Source organism: Ptychodera flava, chromosome 15 (genome assembly GCF_041260155.1).
Source record: "Ptychodera flava strain L36383 chromosome 15, AS_Pfla_20210202, whole genome shotgun sequence".
Lineage (NCBI taxonomy): Eukaryota > Metazoa > Hemichordata > Enteropneusta > Ptychoderidae > Ptychodera > Ptychodera flava.
Genome location: NC_091942.1, coordinates 13801231 through 13828816, shown reverse-complemented (window position 1 = coordinate 13828816; position 27586 = coordinate 13801231). Strand labels below are relative to the sequence as shown.

The following is a 27586-nucleotide window of genomic DNA, read 5'->3' as shown; positions in this document are numbered from 1 at the left end:
GGTTGGGGGTTATTTAACCTTGAAAGCTGTATGCCATTGTAAAGTAACAAGCATGCATGACTCATCTATTTGCTCAATATAGTTGGTGTATGTGAGACCATGCACGGAGCACTCAAGACTCCAGGCTGGGTCCATGTTTGTAATGTGTTGGTATCTCCTGTAAATTTGATGTCTCAAAAAACATTGGTTACAAATGCCAGTCTTGTTATATCAAACAAAATAATTTGATGATGATGATGATGATGATGATGATGATGATGATGATGATGCTGAAAATAATCACCATTCAGGTAAACCTTAGTCTAAGTCCAGGTTTTGTGACTTGCACAAGTTTGTGAACAATCATAGTTGTTAACCGACAGAGATGTTTGTACGTTTTCCATACAAGTACCGACCGATGTACAGCAACGCCCTATCAACAACTCGGGTAAAAGTTCGCATGATACTTTAAATACTGTAGACCGAAGATTGAAATAGTCGAATATACGCCATTATCAACAGCTATGATGTGACACACCCACACGACAAAGACCCTGTCGCTTGGTGAAGTATGTATGACATGTGTGTATATGCATTTGAATAATATCTGGGAGGATAATCTGGACACTGTAGAATGTCTACAAACTACATAGAAGAGATGTCCATAGTTTTAGAAACGTGAGTGACTTCCTCTTTAAACTTTGTACGGAATAACATCATTGCTGAGTGAAGCTGGCCCCGTTACATTCACACCACGCCTCTCTGAAATTATTGATACATCCTTGAAGGACATTCTACTGCTGATTCCGAGTGAAATTCAATAGAATAGCATTTTGGATTCAGCCGTATCAACAACCGATTTCACTCGAGACAGAAGCCTCGTTACATGCTGATGTGACGCGGACGAGAGTGCATTGTCAAAGTGCCAGCGTAGCGTAGTTGACTGTGCACTCTTTAGTTACGTTACCAGCAGATCTCCGAGCGATGGTTTACATCCAAGGTGAAATTTACAACGTGCAATTTTATAATCGAAAAACGGACTACATATCAATCACTAAGTGCCTTATTGAAAAAAGCATTATATTACCAGTACACACTTACCGAACTTGTGAATGTGACGGTTTGTTGAATTCACCAGGTAAACACTCCTGAACTTATTGCTGAACTGCTCTGAAGGTGGTGGCAATTTGGGATTGCACGAGGCATTTCCCTTTCATTACAATGATATTGATTGGCTGAGATCAGTTACTCTCTTATGTTGTGAACCAATGAAAATATTGTATCTTTAATGAAATGCCCTCTAACCTTGAGAATGAATCCCCTAGGAACTTAAAATTCAGTGCATGTTGTGTGTACACCTATAACTTAGGGATTCAAGGTCCACTTATTACATAATTTAATTTATTACAGTACAATTTTCTGAGTGCATCGCTTGCTTCGTTTAATTTTAAAGGTATAAAGCAGGCTGTTTCCATTTACAGCAAACACAAATAACAGGTTTAAAAGACTGCGCGTCTGAGGGGCCTCAGTCGACAAGCACTGTCAGCTGGTACCGGACATAGGAAAGACAGCAGCGCTATTCTCAGCTGTAATTTTCACCGTTTTACTTGCCCGTCTGGTGTACCAACGACAATGTCGGCCTCGCTAGTCCGTAGAGGTTTAGAGCTTTTCAAGGACGACATAAAATCAGGTAAAACTGCGATTCACAGCACGAGTAATTTAGTTAGGATGTTGTTGTTTTGAGAATCGTCACACACGTGCTGAAAAAGAGGGCGCTCGTCACGTCTCAAGCCGATAGAATAGCTCTCGAAATTGACGTTTTATTAAACTCATTGAACATCCTGTATTTAGTGCTGTTGTGACAATTATACAAATAATTCGTCACAGATGGTGCATCTTTAGATATGATGGTGACATATGAATTTCACAATATAGAGGTTACGGTAGTCTTATTCGACTAATTTTAACCCTTCTATGCTGCAAATACCATACACCTCTGTGAAAATTCTACAGGTAAAAGGATCTTGACAGAATGGATACACAAAATTTTTTTCCTGTTTCATCTTGATTATGATCAGGAGAAAGAAAAAAATCCTCTTGTTTCTGTCAACAGAAATACCATTGAGAAAAACAAACATCTAGATTCTACGCACCATTTCATTCCTCTAGTTTGATTTGTATTCAGAAAGTGTTGCAGATTCCTTGAAGAAGAAACGACAGAGAATTGCCAAAGGAGAAGACAAGATGGCACTTATAGGAACGAATAAAAAGGGCGTGAAGAAAAAGTTGAGAAGATTACAAAATTTTGAAAGGTTCAAAAAGGGAGCAACAGTGAAAGACAAGAAAATTAAATCAGCAATTGGTAGGTTTTGCTTTAGATTTGAAAAATTCCACATTAATCCCCGCACCCTTATTTACAGTGTTTTTGCTGAGGTTTGGGGAATATAGGAACACAGTTTGGTACCATTTTCTAATGTCTGCTAATATAATTACATTGATATACTACTAGGATTCCGGTCTACATGACTTGGGAACCTCAGTGAAATTATCTAATTACTGCCCTGAACAAAAGCATTGTATTTTACCTGTATGTATATCCATCCTGCCATTTATTGAAAAGTCTGTGCATGTACCAAATGTATGTCAGTAACAGATGGACAGTAAGTAGTGTGAGGTCAAACTGCAACAATCAATTTCAAGGGAAAGTGCAATAGAATGAAAAGGCAATAGGGAATTGTAAAATGCCATCAATGGACTTGTCAAATTTTCATTCACCATCATATTTTAATGACAATAGAAAGATATGAATATTTTTGAAAAAATAAACATTAAAATGATAAAGCCAACAATGTCATTTCTACTTTCTATTAAGATTCTTACTGGAAGACAGTCCCTAAGGACAACACAAGAACCAATCTGGAGTATATGCTACGACGTTCATCAAATACACAACAAAGTTTTCATAAGGTAATGATGCACTGTTACAATAAAAATTTAGCGTTTAGCATTTGATATTCAGTTTATTCAGTCATTGCAACTTTAACAATGACAGTTATTCTTTTTTCTTTGTTTATTTGACTCATCAGTCCCATCATCAGTTTGCAGGTGTAGTAGAACAGTGTTTTAGGCCTTGGTAACATTATCAAGGTATTTGTGTACAGCTTTACTGGCAGTGTCATAGCAATGCATCTGCAAAATTTCAGCCTCCACGATTGAGATACAGAGGGCAGTTGGTTTGTTCAAGAAACAAAAGCAACGGTTTAACTGAGAACAGTTATTGGACAGATGTGGGGCTAAACCAAGCGCTGATAAAGTCATCTTATGTTTTGTTGTGTTTAGTTCAGAGGTACATTGTCACCAGTAAACAAAAAAACTGCACAAATGTACATGAGAGTTTCAGTTACACTTCTGGAACAAACCTCTCCTCATCACGTAGACTTTACACAGTCAATGCTTCTTTCTGACAATATTAGCTTACTTGGCCTTTGCTGCCTGTCCTGCATCACCAGAGATAAAGGATTGTATATTTCTGCACAGTCTCTCATATTCGATATGAATATTCATGAGTACATTTGTGTCATGTTTAACATTCATAAGTAACTGGGATTAGCAGATATCAAGCTTGCATTGCCGTAGAGCATTTACGTATTTTTTCATGCTACACAGTCTTTTGGCGAGGTACCCTGTAGCTCCATTGTGAAAATTTCATGTGGCATCCATGTAAAATAGTAAAATTTTTATCACAGCTGAGTGCTTTGATCATTGAGAATCAGGAGTTCAAGTCCTAGTAATTGGTGATTCATGCTTTACTTCTAGAACTAGAAATTGAATCAAAAACCTGGTTGGTGATTGCTGAATCCTGAAATCCAAGGGGTTTAGTTTTTCATGCTAATGAGTCTGAACCTGTCGAGAATGGTTTCCATCCAGGAAAGTCTGTGACATGAATTTTACTGATTCTAGTTGTGCAGTCTTCAACATAATCAGTAGCCCATTATATACCAATGTGCGTTTTCTAGAATTATGCATTATTGACCTATATCATATATTGTTTACATGAATCAGTTCAGTTCACACGTGACAATACGAGTATACTTTCTAAATTCATGGATTGTAATTACAGGCAAAATTAAGGCATATGATCTGCTATATCAGATTAGCAGAAAATGTGTGTTTATGATACCCATAAGTGAAATAGAAACTATGGTGAACACAGCATACTTTTTAAAATTTTGCTTAAATCACCCCCTAATATCAGTGCTTTAAAGTGACAAGATACTTTGTTTCAGCCTTGGTATATTAATTATATCATGTCATTTTTTAGCTCATATTTGGTTTTATATATAAATACCAAAAAGAGCTTATATGATGAGTCTGAGTGGCGTCTGTATGTCTGTATGTTTGTGGGTATGTATGTGCGGATGTATGTCCGTCACACACAAAGGCTCCCATACCGCCAAAGCTACCGTCTCAGTATTTGGTGTACAGGTAGATGTAGGGGTTGAGATGTGAATTTGTTCAAATGAACACATCAGTGTCAAAAATGTGCAAATGAGGTAAGAAAAAGGGAAATACTGCAAGTGTGCAGGAGTGGTGGCAGTGAACTGAATCAGCCCACACATCTGAATAAGAGGATTTTGACCTTTAACCTATTTGTATGCAGGATACCTATTATGATTGGGAGTGGTAGCAGTAACTGAAACAGCTAATTGGTCATTTCCTGTCATTGTTTATGAACTGTGACATATTAACAGATCTGCTGAAACCCTGGATATCTATTTTTGTACATTCATGGTAGAAAGATTCTCTGCTATGTATGTTGCTAAAGTTGACCTTCAGTACCTAAAGTTTCAGACCTTATTTACTTTTGTCATTCTTAATTTTCTGGTTTAAATATTTCTTGTTGTTTTTCTGGTTGTACTGTGCAGAAATTGTCATAACGTCAATGTATAATTTTCCTGCACTGAACAGATAGAAATAACACTTATTGTTGATCTTTGGTACCCATACTGGTATGTACCAATTCTGATCAAATTTGAGCGACACCGGATAATTGCCGTCATTTTTTTTCATTTCAGATAATTTCACATCATGAAGGCAAAAATTTACTTGACATAGCAGAGAAGGAGGAAGATACAACAATATTTGATGAATCAGATTTCGAAAAATTTGAAAAAGAGTACCATGGTAACACAACAAGGTGACAAATGTCACCTTGGATATTTCAGAGTAATTTGAACATTTTCCCTCTGTTTTGAAAATTTATGTTTTACTGGTTACTTAAAGTGAAATAAAAGCTTATTTAAATATATCTGATGTTGTCTAATTCAATTGTCCAATGATATATTTGTTTGTTTTAGTACTGTATATCTGTCTTAGGCAATTCTGACCAATCAGGACTAAGTTCTCATTGAGATATTGAATCTCAAACATTTCAAAAGCAGATTGAATGACCCCTCATTTATTTATTCGTTGTTTATTCATTTATTCAGTCATTGAATGTTTTTTTTTTATGGTTTTATTTTAAAGGGAAGGCAATATTACACAAGGTGTCCTGTAACCTAAAATTCAGAATACTAAAATAACTCTAGGAAATACACACAAAATTTCTCTAGCATAGGAAGGGTGAAGCTGAGGGTAAGAGACATGCTTGGCTTAGAGTCCAGTGACTGAAATGAAGAACATGACACCGGGCCTCTCCTTCATAAGATGTGTCCTATTATCTGGACAATCTACATCATGGACAAAAACCATGTCATTCATTCTGTAACAATTTATTTGTGTACATCAAGACAGTCATGTACTTGTCTTTCATAGATGTCAGCATCATTGTCATGTTTAATGCTGTGTCTGTTGTGCATGTTTGTTTGTTTTTAATTTACAAATGTACAATCGTGATCATCTTTGGATGGGGTACCCGGGCATGAGTGTAACTCTCTTTACCTACTGTCACTCCTTCGTACATGTCACAGTCATTGTAGCAGTAACCCTTGCTAGTACCTCCATGACAGGATTTGCATCTCGTTGCAAGATTTATCCAAGTATGTCCCAATGCAGTAGCTCGCTCACCACTGTAAACACGATTGTAGACTATACAACAACTGAATACATCAGCTGTAAGCTTCAATCTGCATCTTTCGAAAACTGAAGCCCATAAATCATCGGGATCCTGCTTGGACAAGTGAATTCTATTAAGGTACGGCTAGCCCTAGGGATCCATAATTTTCATTCTTGGTCATTAAAGACGATGGATTAAAGTTTTCCTGGTTAATTTACACTTGGTTAGCAGGTAAGGGGTGGTGAAAACAAAAGTGAATGTCATTTGTCCGTAGGTGGCTAGTAATTATTGTCCTGAAGTTCAGAGCTGCTTAACTTCACAACTTATAGGACGACCAAACTTTGGGGTCACTCTTCATTACGTACAAAACGGATGTCAATAGGCTGTTTTTGTTTTCCAGAGACATTGAACAGACATCAACGTCATGATTTGAAATGTTAAGAGTGCGAAACAAATTCCAACTTTCCCGTTAAGTTTGTTTACAACACGAAAGGTCAGCCAACCCGACCTCTGCTCTGATTTCGTGCGAACACTAAACCGACTTGAGTGTTCGCCATATGTAGGGACAGAAATATTGGACAGAAATGCTGATATTTTTCAAAACACAGCTTCTTATTCTACTTCTGCTAAACTCTTCTCAGGTAAGTCTTGCCTAGTTCAAACTCATGCGAATTCTTGGCACAATCTTGAAGTTGATCCGACCGTCTAACTTTCTCGGAAACGAATTCTCAAGAGAAAGTCTGTGTGAGAAGGATGTGGTCTCTATTTACGTAGTCTGCAATAATTGTTTTCCTAGTTTGAGCACTACTTCAACAATAGTTGTCAAATTTCACGGTAATTAAATCTTCGAAAGTGTACGAATTTCTCATATCGCACTTAAAACTTAAATATCAGCAAAAGATCTCCGTCAAACCATAGGGCTTTCTCAGCTCTGTGGTATAACCCGTCCGACCTTACTTGAACCCTGCTGATCCGAAGTTTTGTGTCCGTTGGCGAACTTCAGGTTTACGTGGCATCTTCGTCTGGTGACTCCTATCGGGAGGAGAACGTCTTTCAAGATGAAGGCCACGGTGAGTGTTATATGTATGTTTATACTGCAGAATCTTACATGACGTCATTAATCCAAGTGCGTCTAAAATAAACAATGTATTAAGTTTCAAATTGCGTGCGTTTTGTGTCACATTTTACATGTAATTACACACACTGTCACATTTGTATAACCACGGAGCGTGTACAAGTTAAAACGGATGAAAACTAAGTTTCAACGTCACTCATCGGAGTTGTGACCCGTTGCCGAACCACAGTAAACTAAAAAGATAGAATCTCGTCTACCCACAGCGTGATATTAAAATACAACCCATTTCCCATCAGCTACACATCGATGTAACAGCAGTATACGCACAGCAACTGCCCCGTTCTTCCAAACAACGAAAAGTTCTGGACTTAAAAAGTTCGGCAATCGGTGCCTGCATTTATCAAATACTTCAGCCGATATATTGAGGGTTTCTGTTACAACAATTAATACGTGGTTTTGATGACATTTCTTCCCACAGCACCAGACTATGATGTGGACGTCGTATCGTTGGATTGGCTAGATACAGAATTCAATCACCGAGAAGAAGGATCAGATTTTGACGAGAAAATCACTTCATTTTCGGCGTTCGGTCGGGAATTTAACCTTTCACTATCGCCTTCAGGTGAGAATATATCGAAAAATGTGAAGGTATCTTCATCGGATACAAACAGTGGTAGTAATGTCCAGGTACCTGTGGTTAGGTTCTGCCTGGTATATGTATTTTGATTTTGAAAAAGTAACGAAATATTTAAAAAGTACGCTTCTTAGAGATTCTCCTATAAATATTTAAAAGTAGTGTGAGTTTATTTTACAATATCATAAAAATATTTTCCCCGAGAACATCGGATTTTCTTTCGATATCTTGGTCTGCGTTATTTTAAAGTAAGCGTCTTTTCGACAGTGACGTGTAAATTCATCAAATTTGCTGTTTGTAGTTGTTGTTTTGTTTTGCTTTGGGTTTTTTGGTCTGTTTTTTTTTTGTCAAAGTGATAAAAATTTCCATCACATTTTCGACCGACCCTACACCGTGACCCAGAGGCATCTCATAGAAACACACATAGCAACCCCCCTCGAGCTCCCTCTGCTCCTCCTAGTTTACGGCTATGCGTAGCTTATGGAACAGTATAAATCATCTTTACCCAAACACTACGCCCAAGACCGACATTGTCACTACTTAAATGTATTCTCTTCAATATTTCGTGTTTCGCCATACAGGAACACCGTTTATTCGCAAAAACCTGAATATTGAACTTTGGACTCCGACGGAGAAAGACAATTTTGCATCCAGCCGATTAACCCCAGCGAAAACGGACTGCTTTTACATGGGTCAACTGATGGGAGTCCCAGGCTCTAAGATCGAACTCAGCCTATGCGATAGGATGGTAATGCCTTTGTACTTCTTGCTGATGATTTAATTCAACCAATAAAACTTTCAAAACCCGCGGAAATTACGGAGACACTGCAGTTTGAAATAGAAGACTTGATTAAGTGACCAACTTAATTAGTTCTGTGCGTCAATTAACAATATTACATTTGTAATGGTGTTTCAATAACGTAGACTTCATGAGAGAATGGAGTATTTCTTCATAGATTTTCGTTAATCTGATGAAAATTCGACGTACAGATGGGGGTCGGTCTTTTACATTATCGTATTACGGTCTTTCTTTGTGCGGTCCTCCCCTCACACACAAAAAAAACAAACAACAAAACATTTTCGTCTAGCACAATATCTTCGGTGACAATCATCGTCAGACAGATCTGTCTGTTAACAAGTTTAGATCTCATATAATTTGATTCCCTATTTTTGCAGTTTGGGTTGATACAAAAAGACACTGACGCCGAAGAAACATATGTTGTGGAGCCCCTCAACGCTGGACACGAAAATATTCTGCCAAGGCAAAGGCGCTCAAGCGTCGGCGAGCGCCCTCATGTTGTAGTCAGGAGAAAGCCGCAACCAAAAATTGAGGATCATGGATATACATTCATGTCAAATCAGGGACAGGAACAGAGAAGATCGATTAAGCGCCGTAATATTGGCGAAAATAAAAATGGTGGAGGATCTAGCGTCGATGAAATAGGAGGTATGTTTTCACTTTGACAGGGAGCGCAGAGACTATTGGGAAGGATCGTTGAAGGCTTACGTTGAAAATTGGCCACGGTACTTTTATATAGTCTCCCGAAGATAAGAGGAAATATTTTTTTTTTATATATGCACATATTTAATTTTCGAACCACTCGAAATTCAAGGGTTATCTTCTATTTCGATGTTCTCTTTTTTCTCACACACGCAGGGGAACGAAATGCAACCCAGGTTCCAGAAATCACAGGTGCGCTGCACGGCCCGTATTACATGGAGACCCTTCTCGTCGCGGACCATGAGTTGTACGCAAGGTTCGGCGAAAATACAGCAACATTCATGCTGACAAACATGTTTCTGGTGAGAAAATTGATTCCACACTAGCTACTTCCATGTACTTTCAAGAAGACAGTCATTAGCCTATGGATAAAAAGTTCATATGCTTTTAAAGAGGCTGTATAAGATTTTAGTGCAAGCTGATGGACACTGTCACTGACCGGGGTTGTTGCTAGAAGTCCATCACAAGCATGTGTGCCTGTATGTCTTTTCTTAGTGTCACGGTGCATGATACAGACACTGTGGTGTCTTGCAAAAAGCTGCGACAATCAGTTTCTTCTTTGCATATTCGCACAAGCATGAAGGTGTCGGACAAGCTAGGGGATAACTTAATGTAACAGTTGTGGCAGATAAACCTGTTGTATGTCTATGTTCGCATTACTTTGCAGAATGCACTAAAATTTCAAGAATCGTCTGCAGCTGACCTAAATTTTCATCTATACGTTGTCAGAGTGATCGTTTTGACGGCGCAAGAGGTACGTACGGGACAATATGCTGGTTAAATCTCAGATAACCGCCATTGATAAGTTAACTTTTTTTAATTGCATACTTCCTTGGCTAATTAGGGCGCTTTCAAAATTTCCACTAGATTCAATAAAAGTGAACATAAGAGAAATTTGTACTGATCAGGATAGTAAGAGTGTTGATTTCAAATATGCATGTATAACTTTTAGTGTATTTTCCCGTATTTGTGGGGTGTTTTTGTAATATGTCGTTTCTTCTTCTGGTCCAAAAATCATGCCGAAATATTGTACCTTGTTTTAAACTTGCCAACACTGCTGTGTTTCAAAATAGCAACTATACTGTGGGGTAAAGAAGAAGATGATGTACTTGTGTTTTTTGGAACATAAATAACGACAATATCATAAGTAGCAGTATAGTCACTTTGGTCAGTATGGTCAGCCAATGTTCTGTTAGACTACGTAAGCTATTCTTCATTCTCATACAGGCAACTATGTTAATTTTTCTTTGCTTCACATTACAGCCAAGTCTGAATTACACAGATGACGTCAGTTTGTTTCGCTCTTTTAACGGATGGCAATCATCGATCAACAAAGACGACGATGCTGATCCCCTCCACCACGACTACGCATTCCTGTACACTGGGTAGGTTGAACATTTCACGTGAACCCCATCCAAAATTACAGTCGTTTGAGATCAAAGGAAAATTTGCATTTAAAGAATTCGCAAATAGAAGTCGCCCATAAATTTCCATACCAAGGTCACAAAATATGCCGAAAAAATTCTATATTGTGGCTGACATTTTCACAAATAAACATTGCTGACACACCGCTTTTGACATAATACGGATATCAGCAAATTTGACCAAATAACTTCAACTATGAGAAGGCGAAAATATCTTTAGAATAGTCGTGACGAAGATCAAGTAACTTCAACAATCAAGTAACTCCAACGATCAAGAGATAAAAATATCCCAAGAATAGTCGTGACTGAGAAAAAACTTATAATCTCAAAAGAATTCATATCATGTGCGTGAAAGGCACCCCTGACTGTTTGATTGTAAATATTTTACATATTTTGTGGCTTAGGACAGCTTTTTGTAAATCAGTCAAGTATAGGGTATCTACTATTGTACTCTGCAGTGTCATCACAAAATGTCTATATGATATGAGGATTGGTCTACTAATTGATTGATTGACTGACTGATTATTTCGTTTGCAGAGCTGAATTTCCAGGTGCTACAGGTAGAGGTATTTGTTGCGGGAACTGCAGACAAGGAGTTGGTCTGTACTCTGGTTTCTGTAAGGTCGGTCCTAACAAACACGTCGATTTCACATGTCCAGGCCATGAAATGGGACACAGGTAGGAATCAAAAAAAAACTTCGCAGACAGTTTTTGGCATGAAAATTTTAACCATTAAAGCAACACGTTTGAGTGGAAAAGCCAGTAACAGCGAGCGGTATGGGCTACCCTTTTTAAACACAATTAATCGCTCAGTCACACATTTCTGTGTCCAGTCAAATTTGAACATATTCGACGGAAGCGTGTTGCACTTTTGCAGAGACTAATCGGCGTATTAAATCAGCAATGTCAGATTACAGTGTCTAAATTCACACTTTGTAATGCGCCTCAGTACAAACACCTGTGTGATCATATTTTGTTGATTTTAGCTTGACCATGAACCACGAAGACAGGTTACCATGGTGCAGACCATTGGAAAACGCCATCAATCCACCTGGTGGACTATGGGGTTACAGTTGGTGTAATCTCGTTCAGTTGAAGCAATTTCTAAGGTATGATTTTATGTGATTACGACATCTGCTATCGCTTCCATCGTGAAAATACCACGATACGAGTTTGTTTTTGCTTAAAATTTCTCCTCTCGCTAAAAACGATGTAAAAGTCTCTTTCAAAACACATTGTGTTTGAACTATAGATGAATGGTGTGTAGGGGACCTTGGTGTTTGAACGTAGCGCCCTCATGATATCGTTTATTTTCATGCGACATATAGTCAATCCATTGACGTCTCAACATGTTGAATAAGGTACACTAGATTTTTACATAATATTGACAAAATCAAGTGCATTATCAATGACAATACTACCCTAGAGATTTCAAGACCATTGTGGCTCGAAAATTTCGCTAAATATAAACTTGACTGATTTTTTAAAGAAATTTCCTCTCCCCATATCAGACTTTACATATATATTTTACTTTTTTGCTCGATCAGCGATGACACGAAAACTTCATGTCTTTTGGACCGGCCAGACTCCAACAATGTTTACCATGACACGTTCAACAGCATCGGAAATAGAACTTCTGTGGAGGCTGGAAGCATTTATACCACAGACGAACAGTGTCGGTTGTTTAACTTGCAAAGAGGAACGGCGAATGTAATGGAATGTCCTTGGAGAACATTACGTGATATGGTAACGAAATATCAAGCAGGGTGCTTTCGAGTTTAAATGAGTGCGTCGACCTACACTACATGCCTCTTTCAGGCAACAGATAGCCGCGTTAGGGAGCTTCCAATTATTATGAGACAGAGTGGGCAAGAGGAAATTAGAACTGGTCCATCATGTCAAAAATGATCCTTCCCCAAGTCTCAGGCCCTTACCATCTCATCACAACTGAAAGCTCCTTCACTTGAATTGAAGGTTGGTTCTTGGTACAAGTGGGTCCAACAGACTTTTTGTTTCTTGAAGGCGAAAAGATCCACTTCTGACGTTCCATATTACAACTTTGTGTAGGTTATCATCAAGCGATGTTTCATAGATGCAGACTGTTATAAACATGTATTACATTCATATTTTCAGGAATCTTGTCATCTCTACTGTACAGATGGAAGTAGTGGAGGCTGTCAGTATTCTGGTTTAGCACTTCAGGGTACGCCCTGTGGTGACGACAAAGTAAGTAAATGCCAGCTGACGCTAATGAAGTATGCATTTTCTTGCAACATTAACCCTACAAAGAATTTCAAGAACATCGCCGTCATTTCGCCAATCGATGCAGTAACCATGGACCCGACGTTTAATTTTCAGCGATTTAGTCATCATGTTTGGTTAGAACGTTGCACATAAACTTGTCGAACATACCTTTAGAAAAAATCTTTCGTTACAATTTCAATACGTGTGGTCACCATGAATCTGACATATTGAGATTCAACTTGTAAGCCCAAATTTAACATCGCTTTTCAAACGCTGTTGTCACTTATAAACCTCACGATATGGGCACCATTAATTTCTTTAAACAGTGGTGTTTACCTGACGGAACGTGTCATTGTCAGAATGGAAGCGGGTGTCTGTCCGACGGCGCTGCAACTGCTAACACGGGTATGTAAAATGTATGGACCATTTTATCGTTTGCATCTTCCCTGATTTTCGACCTTTTTAAAACGTTATCGGAGAGTCCTCCGTTTACCAATAAGGCTTTCTCCTAGAAAAACCATTAATGCGCTTCGAGGACCGATATTTGGACTCTCAAACTTATACCGTTCTTTTCTGATCTATCACTTATGGGGGTTCATTTTAAAGCTCTTTGAGTGAGAAAAAATGTCTCAGTTTTTCAAAAATCGAAAATGTAATGATGTTCCAGCATAGAGTTTTCACAATGATGGCGGCCATTTTGAAGTGCAATTATCGGTAAATGTCAGGTTATTTGTTTCTCTAGTACCAAAATTTGCACGGTGACCCCCTGAATTTTATTCTTGATATGGCAAGAGAATTGTTTGAAAGTTTTATTGGGGAAAGTTTGAGCAAAAGTTTAAGTCTTTCACTTTCGAGGCGCATACAACACTGTCTCACTCCGAGCTTCGTAGCGTGCTATCAAAAAATATTTAAAGTCACAACATGGGATGTGTTTGAATAGTGTTACTTGTTTGACATACTCAGACCGTCATTCATCATTTTACAGCAACACCCCGGGAAATCTATACACCGGTGATCCAACCAATGACCTGGGAAGCAGCCAGCGACTTCTGCCGAGCTCATGGTGGCGCTCTTGCTGAAATATCTGACGGGCAAACTTTAGATTTTATAACGACGTACCTGTCTAGTCTCGGACTGCGGAAGCATTTCTATTTTGACGCAAGGCGGGTTCCCGATGGCACAAACGCTTGGCAAAATTCTGCGGGTCAAACATTACGGTTTTTCCACTGGAACTCAAATAAACCAAATGACAACGATGGTCACTGTGTGAAAATGATGTGAGTAAACTAGAAAATTACCACATTACATTATAGATACAAATTAAATTTTTAGATTTGTATTTCAAATACATAAGATTTGCATAATATGAATAGTATCGTTCTGTTAAGGGTTATCGAGCCATTAAATTTTTTACCAACATTTTTACCAACAATTTTACCAAATTACCACTCTAATATTTCTAAACCTCGCTCTCATGTCCCTAATGTTCTTGCTCAAAGTTCTTGCAAAAGAGACTTTCTCTTCTTGTCCATCAAGGTAAATTAATTTTATTCAACTGTATTTCATATTTGCTTTCCGACAAGAAGTAAGTGACGGGAGTATCGTAACATGTTACTTCCTATCTCCACAGGGGAAATGCAGGTTGGAAATGGTCTGACGTTCCGTGTGATACAAAACTCCCATCAGTTTGCCAAAATGGTAAGTGTAGAAACTACAAAGCATAGTGCCCCTGCCCCTTCCATCGTTGAAGTGTGGACACTGTGACCGTACGTTGATTCTCTATTCGTTATAACAGCTTTGTCTTTAACAAAATCGTCATATTTTTTTCGATTTTGTGTGCAAGACGCATGAAATATTCCAATTCACTGTTCCCTATTTTCCCGTGAAATGTCAAAACACTGAAAAGTGTTTAACTGGCATGATTTTTATGCCACAAAAAACACGTCATTTATTTGGCCGATGTTCCGTTTAAATTGCTCATTCGCAGGTATGGTCCAATTCCGACAATTTTGATATCGCAATCTTACGATTACAGTGAACAAAGTCAATAAAAACCCTGAGAGAATTCGTACCTTCTGCTTTCCCCATAGCAACCAATTTAGTCCCCGACCTTGGCAACAAATCACTCCACATCAACGATTCTTCAATCGTCTTGACAACAAAAGCAATTAACGAAAATCTGTCTGATGTAACTGTTGCATTTTGGTTGAAAACGAGGAGCCAAAAAGGGGCAGTCTTCTCCTACTCTACCTCGTCCAAGGCGAATGAGTTAAGTTTGCACGAACCTGGTCAGGTGAAACTGACCATAAAAGGAGACGTTGTGGCGACATCCTCGTTCGTGAAAGTGGACGATGGCGGATGGCATCTGGTGATGTTAACATGGTCATCTCTTGGAGGCGATTGGAAAGTTTACAAAGACGGCATCCTACTCATGTACGGATCGGATTCCGCCAAGGCGAAACCGATTGAATCGAATGGCTTGCTGATTATCGGACGAGGGCAAACTAAAGCAGGAGACTTTCTCGCCAGCCAAGCTTCGATGGAGATTTCATCATTCAATATATGGAGTGAAGTGTTTACGGGGGCAGAGGTAGCCGCCATGACGTCAGACTGCACCGGTTACTCCATGCAAGGAACTCTATTGTCATGGAAACATTCTGACTTCAGCGTGCAAACAGTGTCCGGCGCAGAAGTCGTGTCAGAGACCGGAGTTTGCGGTGAGATATTTAAATATTCAATGCAAATATCTGAAGTCTGTTTATTTATAAATATTTGAACAACCAACCATGTAAAAATGATGAACATCACAGGGGAGAATATAAACATGTAGCCTATCAAATTGATGGAGTCATGGTTCACTTTGGGCAAACTGAACTATCTGAATTATTACAGTTCTAAACGCAGTAGAACTAGATTTAAGCAAGGTAACTAGCAAAATATTTCCACATCAAGGCAAGTTTATTAAAGCTAAATGTGCAGTTGATACAATACTAGCATGACAAAGTTTCTAATTTAGGTTTCTCTGAGCCTCTCTCCAAATTAACTTTTGTTTTCCCCAAATAGATGTACCGTCTTCTGGACTTGAGAATAAGAAAGTGGTGTTTGGAGGCAGGGGAACGTTGCAGGTGATCGTCACACGGACGATTCCGGAGATGCAGGAAATCAGTGCTTGCATGTGGCTGAACTTCAGCAACACTGCGCCGAAGGGGATCTTTTCGTATGCCGTGACCGGGTCCAGGAACGAGTTTGCCTTGCAGCACAACTGGAAAACCGGGAAAGTCAGGCTGAAAGTGAAAGGGCGAGACTCCTCGTATTCAGGCTCTTTCAACGACGGCAGGTGGAACCACCTGTGCGTCACGTGGACATCACGTGGTGGTATGTGGAAAGTGTACAAGAACGGGGCCGTTGTAGGGTCCGGCATAGGTTTGGCCAACGGTATGTCGTTGACAAAAGGTGGAGTAATGGTTGTAGGTCACATGCAGTATGCTCCAGCCAAAGTGTGGTACAACTATATTGGAGAAATGACCCTGTTCAATGTTTACAGCACAGTTTTGACGCCCTCTGAAATATCTGCCATGGCCTCTCAATGCAATGTCGACCATCTGGCCATACTTGCAGCCTGGCAACGAGATCTGTCCATAGTTGATGACGAAGTTCATCTTGAACAATCAAACGTCTGTACGGCGTACACTTACTGACAAATAGCTGTAATATAAATTGGTTGCATCACACGACAGAGGCCCAAGCTGCACGGCCCAGGCTACCAAGGCTACAATTATTGCAGCTAACTGGCAAAATAAACTGCATAACCATTTATTCAAAACTCCGAGTGTTGCTTAGAATGAAATCCTAAGAACATGTGTTCCAAGAGTGATATTCTCAATCAACATTGTCACATCGGCAACAACATGTAGAGTTCCAAATCTATTCATGCAAAGTAACAAACAAACAATATATACCGAAAATAATCGTTATATAATGGCTATATGTAAAAAGTCTGTCCGTTCCTATATTAACGTAATACAATTAACTTGAATAAAGACATACCAAACCTTACCAAAGCCTTCGATATGATTTACGTGTAATGGGTGAGATCAGTTTGAAAGTGAGCAACTAGTCTAATGTCGGCGTACATGTTAGTGAATAAATGATGGGACTAACATTTATATCCATATTGTCTTATCGGTCTGATCTTCTCAGTCCGTCATTCAAATTTTAAAATTCTATGAAATAAAAATATTCCATGAAGATAAATAAGCAAACCTGCTAGACCAAGAGATATTACCAATTAGATGTTTTGGGAAAAAAAGGCACATTAAGCAGAACAAAATCAATGTCACGTGGTGGCCGATATTGTCAGAACCTGAGTACTTAAGGAGAAACAGCCGGCAGAGTAGTCACGTGTTAAAGGTTGGTGCATCAATTCTGTCGGAGGGACGGACGAGACTCTCGTAATTCCTCAGCCGCAAATGTCCGCGTGCAATGTCGTTCCAGTATTTTACGTAGTGTAGGTCTAACCATCTACCATCTAAGGCATATTGTGTTTTGTAATGTCATTTTAAATGCGGAACCTAGACATTCCAAGATTGCTAAGGGAGCATTCGTTATTTACGGGGAGGGGGGCGGTGGAAATCAGGGGGGGTTGACTTTTACAAAACCGCTTTTTAGGGGGGGTCAAATTTTACAATCAATGATTGAAGGGGGGGGGTCAAATTTTACAAAGGTTTGTATTGAGTTATGGAAAAAAAATTGACTTTGGAATTTCACCGAAATGTTGCTTGTGTAACCGATGTTTCGAGACGGCAGAATAATAACCGACCGAAGCTCAGCCAAATTTATTTCTCTAGCAGGGCCAACAAGTCCGAGACTGGCGTTAACCTCTCTAGAGCAGCAACAGAGCATGTAGCCCTGAGTACAGGTCTGTGTGTTCCTGGCGTATACGGCCTCCACCATAGCCCTGCAACGGTCTGTGGAGATAACTGGGGTCTCTGCAGCAAGATTCAAAGTGGGGATCTCCATGGGTAAACAACTTGTCGAGTATGTTATGTTCCAGAAAATGAGCGGTTTCGGACGTTAGGAGAAGTCAATCGCATCTTTTCTGGGATTGGTTAAGAGGTAAAGGTAGGCAGGGAAGGATTTTGCCCCAATAGAGCAGAATTTCGGCAAAAAGACCGTTTAGTCTTCATTGTGTCCAGATCCAGGCCGCAGAGACCTCAAGTCTGTTCAAAGACCATTGCAGGGCTGTGGTAGGGGCCATAATGCTGGGAACACACGTGCACACACCTGTACGCAGGCTACACAGCATGGGCATGAAATGAGGAGCCAACAACAGTCATATAATGTAACAAACAACTTCTGTATATTACTATATTGTGTCAAATATCGGGGTCTACATATAAAATAGTAAAACCGTACTTCAAAACTACAAATATTACTCCATGGTAACAATAACCGTACTGATCGACCTCCCGACGGCAGGAGTCGAACACACTTTCAGAACAAAAACTCTGTTCAAACCCTTTCTAAATGCTTAACAATTTCTATGGAAAACTTTACGTTAGAGGTACCTCAGACTTGACCACGCGGCTGGGAAACACAAATAGTTCACACGCGACTTTAACTAATGTTCGATGATGAGCACAATTGTAAGTCCCGTGTAATGTCTGCACATGAAAGTCGGCGACAACACACGCAATTCACTGCTAAGCAGCGTCCAGTTCAGCTACTACGGGAGCAGCCATCTTAGATCTCTGTTTACTTCCGGTCGGGACATGCCGAACTAATCTGAAGTCTTCCTCTGAATTCTAACTCCGCGCATCGACAAAAGTTCAGTGGAACAATCACAAATAATGTTCTCATGACAATCTCAGACATCTGACTGAACTCATAAACTGAATAAAGTTCACAGTTAACACACAATTTGCTGCAGAAAGATCAGCTTTCAACTTGTGGTGATACTATCATCTCTGCGTGCAGTGTGTATTATTACACATGTACAGCACGGCTTTCACTGGTGAGCAATGTTTGTTCCATCGACTATAGTCCTAAGTAGAGGATGGCGTAGGGTTTAAATAAACAGTCCGATCTGCATAAAGTTCGATCTCTGCCACTCACCGGTTTCTTTACATATCTGCTGACTTGAGTAAGACTCAAAATAGAGAAATATCTGACTTAAAAAGCACACGCTGACACTCAAACCTTCCAGTGCCAGTGCAGCATGCAACGTAAAACACTCTCTGGAAAGTTCCCGTCTTGGACTCCCTAGGTATACAGTGATAACACACAAGAACTCCCAGGCAAAATAGAAAATACACAGGTCCTCCATACATAATCTATGAGAAGCTATGAATAATTTCTTTTAAATACAAAACTAGCTAAATCTGCCATAGACTCTTGATTATTGACATTAATGTACTTGATAAGACTAGGGTAGTTACCAGTGCATGTGTGAGCAATTTGATTTTGGAATTTCACCGAATTGTTAATTCACTATCTTGTCAGAGGAAACTATGAATAATTTTTTTCCATTACAAAACTAGTTAAATCTGTGTATTTATGTACGCTTGATTATTGATATTAATTTACTTGATTAGACTAGGGTGGTAACAAGTGGATGTTTGTGCAAGAAATTTGATTTTGGAATGTCACCGAAATGTTGATTCACTATCTTGTCTATATGGAAACTATGAATAATTTTTTTCCGATATAAAACTAGGTAAATCTGTGTATTTATGTACTCTTGATTATTGATATTAGTGTACTTGATTAGACTAGAGTGATTACAAGTTTATGTGTGTGCAAAAAATTTGATTTTGGCATTTCACCAAGAATAGTATGTGAGGAAACTTTTTCAGCCTGGGGCCACAGGGTGCGAAGGGTTAATGAATCAAATCTGATGAAATATTTTTTTTCATGGGGGGGGGGGGTCACATTTTACTATTGATGAATTGAGGGGGGGGTCAAATTTTAGAAATTTGATTTGGAGGGGGGTCGCTTTTTACGTTTCATTTGTCGCTCAAATTCCACCGCCCCCCCCCCCCCCCCGTAAATATCGAATGCTTCCTAACCACTTTCAGCTCTATAGTTACTATCTGCATAAAGTTAACAGTCACTGTGGTAGCTCTGTAGCAGTCATTACCTTCAACTTTATGTATTTTTCCATTATTCATGTTCTCATCATATTTTTGTTCTACGCCCAAAATCACTTCAAAAGGCACACAGTAAAGCTTGTCAACACAGTCTGCGTGTTTATAATGACCAATATGATTGTTGATATCTTAATTTTAGTTTGAGGTAAAATTCTTTGCATACATATTGTTCATTATTGCTTTGTGTCTGTAAAATTACACGTGATACTCTGTACTTGAACATATGTTATACGAGAAGAATAAGAACATGTGTCTGCTAAGTAGATCGATTTTCGGATCGATCTATTGATCCCGTAGTTGATATGTCTGCCACTGCAACCTAATCGACTACGGGATCATAGATCGATCCGAAATCGATCTACTTAGCAGACTACCCAGCTAAGGAGCGCCTGTGGATCGGTACCACAACTCCGTATCCACCATAGAACTGCTTAAATGATCTAACAAAATACTTGCTCAGAATCACTGTCTCTCACTAGGGGTAACAGGCTGTCTAACTCGAAAGTCTTCATATGAGTCACAAGCTCTACGATACCATACATCGGGAGTTGTGAATCTCACGAGCTGTGAAATGTGTACAGCATAAGCTTGAAGTGATGGTATATTACTGGACATGTTGGGAAAGTTTATTATTGAAAATTGAAATCATTCCCCTTTGTCGTAAACTGAGCTTAGAATCCATCGTATTGTGTCTAATGATCAAAATGATGATTCATAACTGCAAGGCACTCTGGACCAAATGAGAGAAAATCCCCGGTAATAGGAGAATTCTCTTGATCGCAAGAAAATATGAACTCCACCCTAACCATAAATCAAGAGACTTCCTCCCGACATAGACGCCACTTTTGGTACAATAGTTCTGCGCGCTTTGATGGACATTTGTCCATTCAGAAAACTGTATCGGCGTGTACGTTATCAAATTTTAGAGTATGTTTTGCACTATTCTGAAATAGTTCATTATTGCTTTTCTTTCTCCCATTTGGTCTAGTGTACCTGTGTAATAAGGTGCATTTTATTCATGCAGTTCCCGGTTAGCTTTGGGGTTTGTTTAAAAATTGGCATTCAGTTTGAAAGTAAACCTCATCAATTTTGTTTTCAAAATTCATCACTTTGCTGTATCCCAAGAATTACCATGAGTTAGCTAACTTGGAAGCAAGCTGTCCTAATTATTGAATGGTTTAGTCACCCAGCACTGGTAGCAGTATGCAGATTCTCAGTTCTCTAGCTACAAGTAAGACCCACCAGCACATTTCTGCAAATTTGACACAGTAAATGTTGTACCAATGTTATGCACACAGAATAAGATGGTTAATTTCAAGAGGTAGATGACAAATTTGCATATTAACAAAATATAGATAGGCATGTTTTTGTGTTGATTTAACAAGGTGTTTCACAGTGTGTTTGGATTGAAATATTACACCGTAAACATCAATGTGGCCCAATGGGATAGATCAATATTTGTCGCATGTTTGACATTAAAATTACTGCTTCCGGCAACCTTCATATGGGATTGTAATCAAATATTGAACAGGGCATAAGAACACGAACAGTGACACTGCCCTGTGATCTCGGGCGATCTGTAGTGCGGCAAACGAACGGGAACATATCTTTGCGTTGCCATCGATGTGTATCTGCGGACGTGGCTCGTAGCCTTGACGGTGGGGCAACATCGCAATGCTGAGGACGCTCCGACGGAAGCTCGGTAAGCTTTGCCTGTGGGCCGTGACTGCTACAGCCGTTACAGTCCTCTGGCTGCACTCAGAGATAGAGAGTCAAGGCGAACAGGGGAGCCTTCACACGGGTAGACTGGAGAGGAGGGTGCAGCAACTGCCGGGAGACGAACCCAACCTGGCGACGAGGACGTTAGCCTCTCAAATCAGGGACGACAGATACAAAGATGGCAGGAGCTTGAATGGAACCGATACAGACAGCAGACTGAAAACATTTTCACAATATGGTTTTCGTGTAGTTGAAGACGGCATTTTTTGGTCCGAAGAACTTGAAGTGCTTGTACCTGCAGGTATAGTAGCTTCATCTGTTGTCAAATAAGTACATCAGTTTTGACAAAGCCTTAAAATGCATACAATCGAAAAAAAAAATGACAAACGTAAATGTCATTTGGATTTCAATAGACATACAGGCAGAATTTCACAATGTTTGCATTCAATATTTACCCAATGTTAACGCTTTACTCTAAAATTCGACCATTCTAAAAAGGAACAACGGGTTCAGGAACAAATTTTGAACAATCAAAAATGTTTCACAAAAATTCAATAATAAATATTACTGAAAGTGAATAATTCTTTTCAACACTGGAGGCTCTTGTTTTCCCTTAAAAATCAAAATGTCAACCAGTCTCTTGCACGTATGCATATATACTGTTGTGAAAACGCCACAATTCTGTGCTAGAGGTAGCTCCAAATGTCATAAGACCGAGTTTTATATATATATATATATATATATATATATATATATATATATATATATATATATATATATATATATATATATATATATATATATATATATAATATATATACATACATACATACATACATACATACATACATACATACATACATACATACATACATACGCTAATAATATTCTAGATTTATCCGGCGCGAGATCCTTAAAGAGTCATTATTTACTAATAATGTTCTAAAGCATTACTGAAAATGGGAAACATATTTTTCAACTTCCACGATAACTCAGGTGAAAGTGACAACGATTGGCGGAGGACGTTGACCTCGATAAGAAACGCCACTGTGCTTGAGATGTACGACGACGCCCCCTGCGGTGATAGAACATCCAAGAAGAATGCGCTCATACGCCTATCAGACGGTAATCTGATGTGTGTCCGTTACAAGAGCTCCTGTTGGCTATATGGTGAGCACTTTTCAGACATATCGTAATATTGGAACATTTTCGGTTAATATTTCCTTCACAATATTTCCCTAGAGGGCGATGGCATCCGTTCATTAAAAAGTTGCTGGTATATACTTATGTTTGCCATGACAATGTCATTTGCGAATTGGTCAACAGGTCAAGGAGAATACACATACCGTAAATGAAGGCGATCATTTTGTTTATTAATTGATTAATAAGTTGATTAAATAATTAATTTATTCATTTATTCATTTATTTATTTTTCTGATGACAAGGCCCTTAAAAATGTGATTGGTTGGTCTGTCAGTCGTGAAAAAATGGAAATAGTTTTAGAAAAAATCCAACAAACAGTTTTTCATGTTAATAAGTTATATCTTTTTGGTGTGAAAAATATATTGCTCTTGTACTTCGAAATCATCTCTCCGTTGAGGTTTTAGAATCTCTACCCTTCCAATGGAGAGAACAAAATGTCCTTCCACTCACGCCGTTTTGAAAATGTTTGTTGAAAAATAACTGACTTGTATCGAGTGAGGCTGTGAAAGGTCTAGGCGGAGGCTAAGATAATACGACCAGTTCACGCAAAACGTGTTGAGTAAATGATACCGTGATGGCGAAATAAATACTTTTCAAAGCAAAGGCATTTGTCGACATGAATAGTTTGCACCCGTACAAGAGGACAGAGCTTAAACCACCGCAGTTTTATCCAACATTGTTCCGACAGGGGCGCATGCGCATATTTCCTTAAAAAATGCGACCATGCTTATGGATTGGATAAATCTTGGACTCCAGCAGTGGGAGATATACACATGCATATATACTTCATATGACTACAATTTTCATCAGTATACATGTATATTCTATATTTTATTTTTGTAAAACAAACTCATTTCCTTGCCAATTCAATACACTGTGCAGAATATGAACTGCAATTACTAACAAATGAATTCTAGTCACAAAGGACTAAAATTCCACGGTCAACAATAACATAGCACATTACACACATACGGGGTGTTGTATTGACAAGTTGGACACCCCGCATCTCGACAACATTGTGGAGAAGAAGAGAATTTTATAGCACAGAGAGAACAAAAATTATGGAAAGTATTACAAAAGTTAGCGTTTGAGCTACAAAGACAGTTCGCATCTTAAACTTTTGTATCGATTCTCAGGTGAAGTGCTTTCATTCCATTTGAGTCGCTTTCTTGGTTTCCACAACGTCCCGCTGGTGACATTGAGTCATCTGAACCAGGAGCACCCAAACTGGAGGAATCCCAGCGTCCAATGGACAATGAAAGAAAGTGGCTGGGACGAGGATGGAACTGTCTCGCTGATGCAATGGCTCGATGACGCCACAGAAGAGTAAGTCAGATCTTAGTCTACTGTGCTGCTCGAACATTTCCTGTGACATCGGTTAAATCCTTTCATGTTGGTACCCCAAAAGAGGTCAACCATTGTTTAAAGCTTGCCCATGCAGTAATTTTAAATGCAGTCTCGCATATATTTTTTAGCTTTTAAAATACCGTGTTTCTATCTTGTTTACTTAAAAAGCCATGCCGTTCAGAAATGCCGTCGCTGAATTTATTAGAACATCGTATAATTGTGTACTGGAGGGGAATACTGCCCAACTGAACATTCAAATGTTATACACAGTGTGCCTTTAATAGCTAATATTTCGTATTCAACATAGTTTAGGGATAAGAAAAGGAATGTACTTTTTCAACCAAAATAATGGCGCAAAACAAACAAAATGTCAACATGTCACAGATACGGTCTCCTTAATGACTCCGATATAATGAAAAATCGTAAAACATGAACAAGAAATATTTCACGCGCTTTTTTGTCAAAGAAAACATTATATGGGTAAATTACAGTCTATAAAAGTTGGATGGTGACGCAATTGACCTAGCAATATCAGTACTGAATAAGTAAGGTGCTTGAGAACATAATTGAATGTAGGCCTAATAGTAGATTCTCTGTTGTTGTTTTTTTTTCTCGAAGCGTACCCGTTCCACCATTTGTAAAAGGAGACATAAAACAGTTGAATTCAAGCGATCCAACTTTACAGCAACTAACTCGTGACGAGCTGACCATATTAATACAGTATACAGACATGGTAATATTCGACTATTTAATTGGCCATTATGACAGGTACGTCAATCGATCTTATCCCTCCTATGATTGGTCAGTCCACAGTCCCTCCGTGCGGACTGTGGTCAGTCTTTCTGAGTCGTTCGTGGTCGTACTGCAATGTGTCTTTTCTTCTCTTGCGACATCGTCCGAGTGACAGAGTACTCAAGAATTTTCAATGTCCAAATGGCCGTTCTGTAGATGACAGTCTGATATTATGCATGCATCCCTTGCTCCGCTGATCTGCCACTCACAAGGACGTTTGTAGTACTTTAACTTTTTAACCACCAAGTTACTATACCCAGATTATTCCGTTGAAGAAAATTGACAAACCTGTAAGATGAATGAGTTTCAATGTAAATTTTCACACACATGCACTCGAAGTTAAACTTCCGGCATCAGCTGTAACATTTGATGGCTCTCCATTATTTTTGTTCGGGGTCAGTTGAAAAATATAGTCACTTCTTTTCCGCCCCAAGTCATGTCAAAAGGCCTAGAGTTCAGCCTGTGAACAATACAGACTAGTGTAGTGCTTCTAATGACCCATTCTTAAATCCATTGTTGTTGACATCTGAATTTTCACACGGACTAGAATCCGTTGTCAACAATAACACTGTATGTAATACACAATGCATGGTGTTTCACAACGCCCGCATCCTTTAGGCATAATGATCGGAACTGCACTCAAATGTTATATGGGACACATACGACCAATGTAAACACTGTATGCAAGATGCGATGGTGATTGATGAAAGTTAAAATATATCTGTCACAATCCATATCGCATAATTTAAATGTTGCAGCTATGATGATGAGGTGCATCTAGATATCGTGCACGAAATACATTGTTTGTAAACAAGAAACTCGCACAGGTGCAGTTCAGACAACTCTTTCCCCTTAATATCAAGAGGAGTCGATTTGCGAGATTGTATAACAAGCTATATGTATTCTAATTTCAGGCTGATGTTCCATGAATTTCACAGCGACCTGAATCAGCCAACCCACAATGCACTTCGGCAAGGCAACAAACTCTGGCTGATCGACAATGAAACTGCGTTTTTCTTCGCTCTGAAGTTATCGCCAGCCCACCGCCTCGTGACGATGAGACGCTTCCTGGAGTCTGTCTGCATCTTTCGACGCAAAACCGTTGAACGAATGAGGACGCTGGCTTCTGACGTGGACTCGGCTGTAGAAATGTTCACGAACACCCTTTCGGATTGGGAGCCGACGTTCTCTGCTATGAGAGACACGATGTCTTGCAGGATACTTAAAAACTGGCCGTTACTTTACATTGATTACAAACAGACCTTGCGAGACAGGATAAAAGACGTGTATGCTCACATTAACAATTGTGAAAAAGCCGTTGGAAGCTAGACGAGATTGCCAAGATTTTTGAATTCTAAAGGTCTACAAGTCAATTCACTCTTCAAAATAATCCAGATAAGAGGTGGAGAAAGTCAAATAGCATACGCTATGGATTTCGCTTATCGCCATCAAGATGATACGTGCCTCAAAACAGACATTTTACTTTTTGCTCAGACGTTCCTCAGGGAAACTTTAAACAATACTCTTTGATAATCTAGAATAAAAGTCAGGGGTCGGGGGACAAAGTTCGGGAAGATAAAAGACAAAGCGGCTAAAATTCAACTCAGGATGGCTGCTATACCCTTTATTTATTCTAAGGGGAAAATAATCAATTTTCACAAAAACAAGATTTGAAAACTTCGTTCACTCCACAGGTTTCAGTATGAGTCAAGGACAGAGGTAGACTAGAGCATTATTGGATTAAATTTGAGTGTCGGGTACAGTGTCCACGAGGTGCATTCTAAATCAAGCGCATCACTGAACATTGTTGAATGCAGGATTGGCACTGTTTTCTCTCTGTCACGATTCAGTCGAACGCGTCTATTCAGCCAACATGAAGCACCGTAGTTTACTCATATTATTCAGCACCACCACAGATAAATTGATACCTATTTTGTGCATATCAGAGAGAGAGAGAGAGAGAGAGAGAGAGAGAGAGAGACAGACAGACAGACAGACAGAGAGACAGACAGACAGACAGACAGACAGAGGCAGAGCCAAAGACAGAGAGATATACAGACAGGTAGACAAATAGACAGAATTACCATGTTATTCTGGCACGAGGGAGTTTTCTCAGGGTTTTAAAGTGTAAGCAGTACCCGAGTTGATTTTGTGTTGCATATACTGATTTGTGCACCATTTTTCGTGTTGACGTGTGAATAAGATACCTCTATAGATGTAATGTTAAATGTTACGGATGTATATTCTTATATCTGATATCTTTTAAACATCCAGTAAAAATACAACAAATCTTTATTATCGCCTGTATTGCAATTCAGTGGTATTCGTTGGGTTTCATAGCATCTAAGAAACACATTAGAAACAGTAGACTAAGTACGGGTAAAATCTGCTTGATATACGAGGTTTCAAAAAATCTTTGTAAATTCACCTGATATTGCCATTCTTGTCAAAGTACAATCCGACAT

General features: G+C 39.1%; 4 protein-coding genes across 5 annotated transcripts in view; 3 read left to right on the top strand and 1 right to left on the bottom strand.

Moving 5' to 3' along the window:
- Window positions 1–1269, bottom strand: part of LOC139151243 (calcium-regulated heat stable protein 1-like) — a 35909-nt gene extending 34640 nt beyond the window's left edge. The window contains exon 1 of one of the 2 annotated variants that reach the window (XM_070723898.1): window positions 1081–1269. The gene's annotated coding sequence lies outside the window, so the exon portion shown is untranslated. Of the gene's footprint in view, window positions 1–1076 lie in introns of both variants that reach the window. The other variant, XM_070723899.1, reaches the window with a different exon arrangement.
- A 238-nt stretch (window positions 1270–1507) lies between these two features.
- On the top strand, window positions 1508–5287 carry LOC139151242 (active regulator of SIRT1-like). The gene is made up of 4 exons (XM_070723897.1): window positions 1508–1669; window positions 2165–2341; window positions 2852–2946; window positions 5055–5287. The coding sequence occupies exons 1-4, from the start codon at window positions 1612–1614 to the stop codon at window positions 5178–5180; spliced, it is 456 nt and encodes a 151-aa protein (XP_070579998.1). The 5' UTR covers window positions 1508–1611; the 3' UTR covers window positions 5181–5287.
- A 1256-nt stretch (window positions 5288–6543) lies between these two features.
- LOC139151226 (uncharacterized) lies at window positions 6544–16970 on the top strand. Its single transcript, XM_070723875.1, has 17 exons — window positions 6544–6675; window positions 7038–7104; window positions 7588–7731; window positions 8325–8491; window positions 8920–9190; window positions 9401–9546; window positions 9912–9998; window positions 10508–10629; window positions 11206–11346; window positions 11655–11777; window positions 12216–12414; window positions 12802–12894; window positions 13239–13317; window positions 13898–14189; window positions 14543–14610; window positions 15003–15629; window positions 15976–16970. Exons 1-17 carry the CDS (start codon window positions 6619–6621, stop codon window positions 16608–16610), a joined length of 3318 nt encoding a protein of 1105 aa, XP_070579976.1. The 5' UTR covers window positions 6544–6618; the 3' UTR covers window positions 16611–16970.
- A 4642-nt stretch (window positions 16971–21612) lies between these two features.
- On the top strand, window positions 21613–27432 carry LOC139152353 (four-jointed box protein 1-like). Its single transcript, XM_070725489.1, has 5 exons — window positions 21613–22080; window positions 22776–22949; window positions 24119–24308; window positions 24948–25097; window positions 26036–27432. The coding sequence occupies exons 1-5, from the start codon at window positions 21735–21737 to the stop codon at window positions 26448–26450; spliced, it is 1275 nt and encodes a 424-aa protein (XP_070581590.1). The 5' UTR covers window positions 21613–21734; the 3' UTR covers window positions 26451–27432.
- Window positions 27433–27586: the final 154 nt, after the last annotated feature.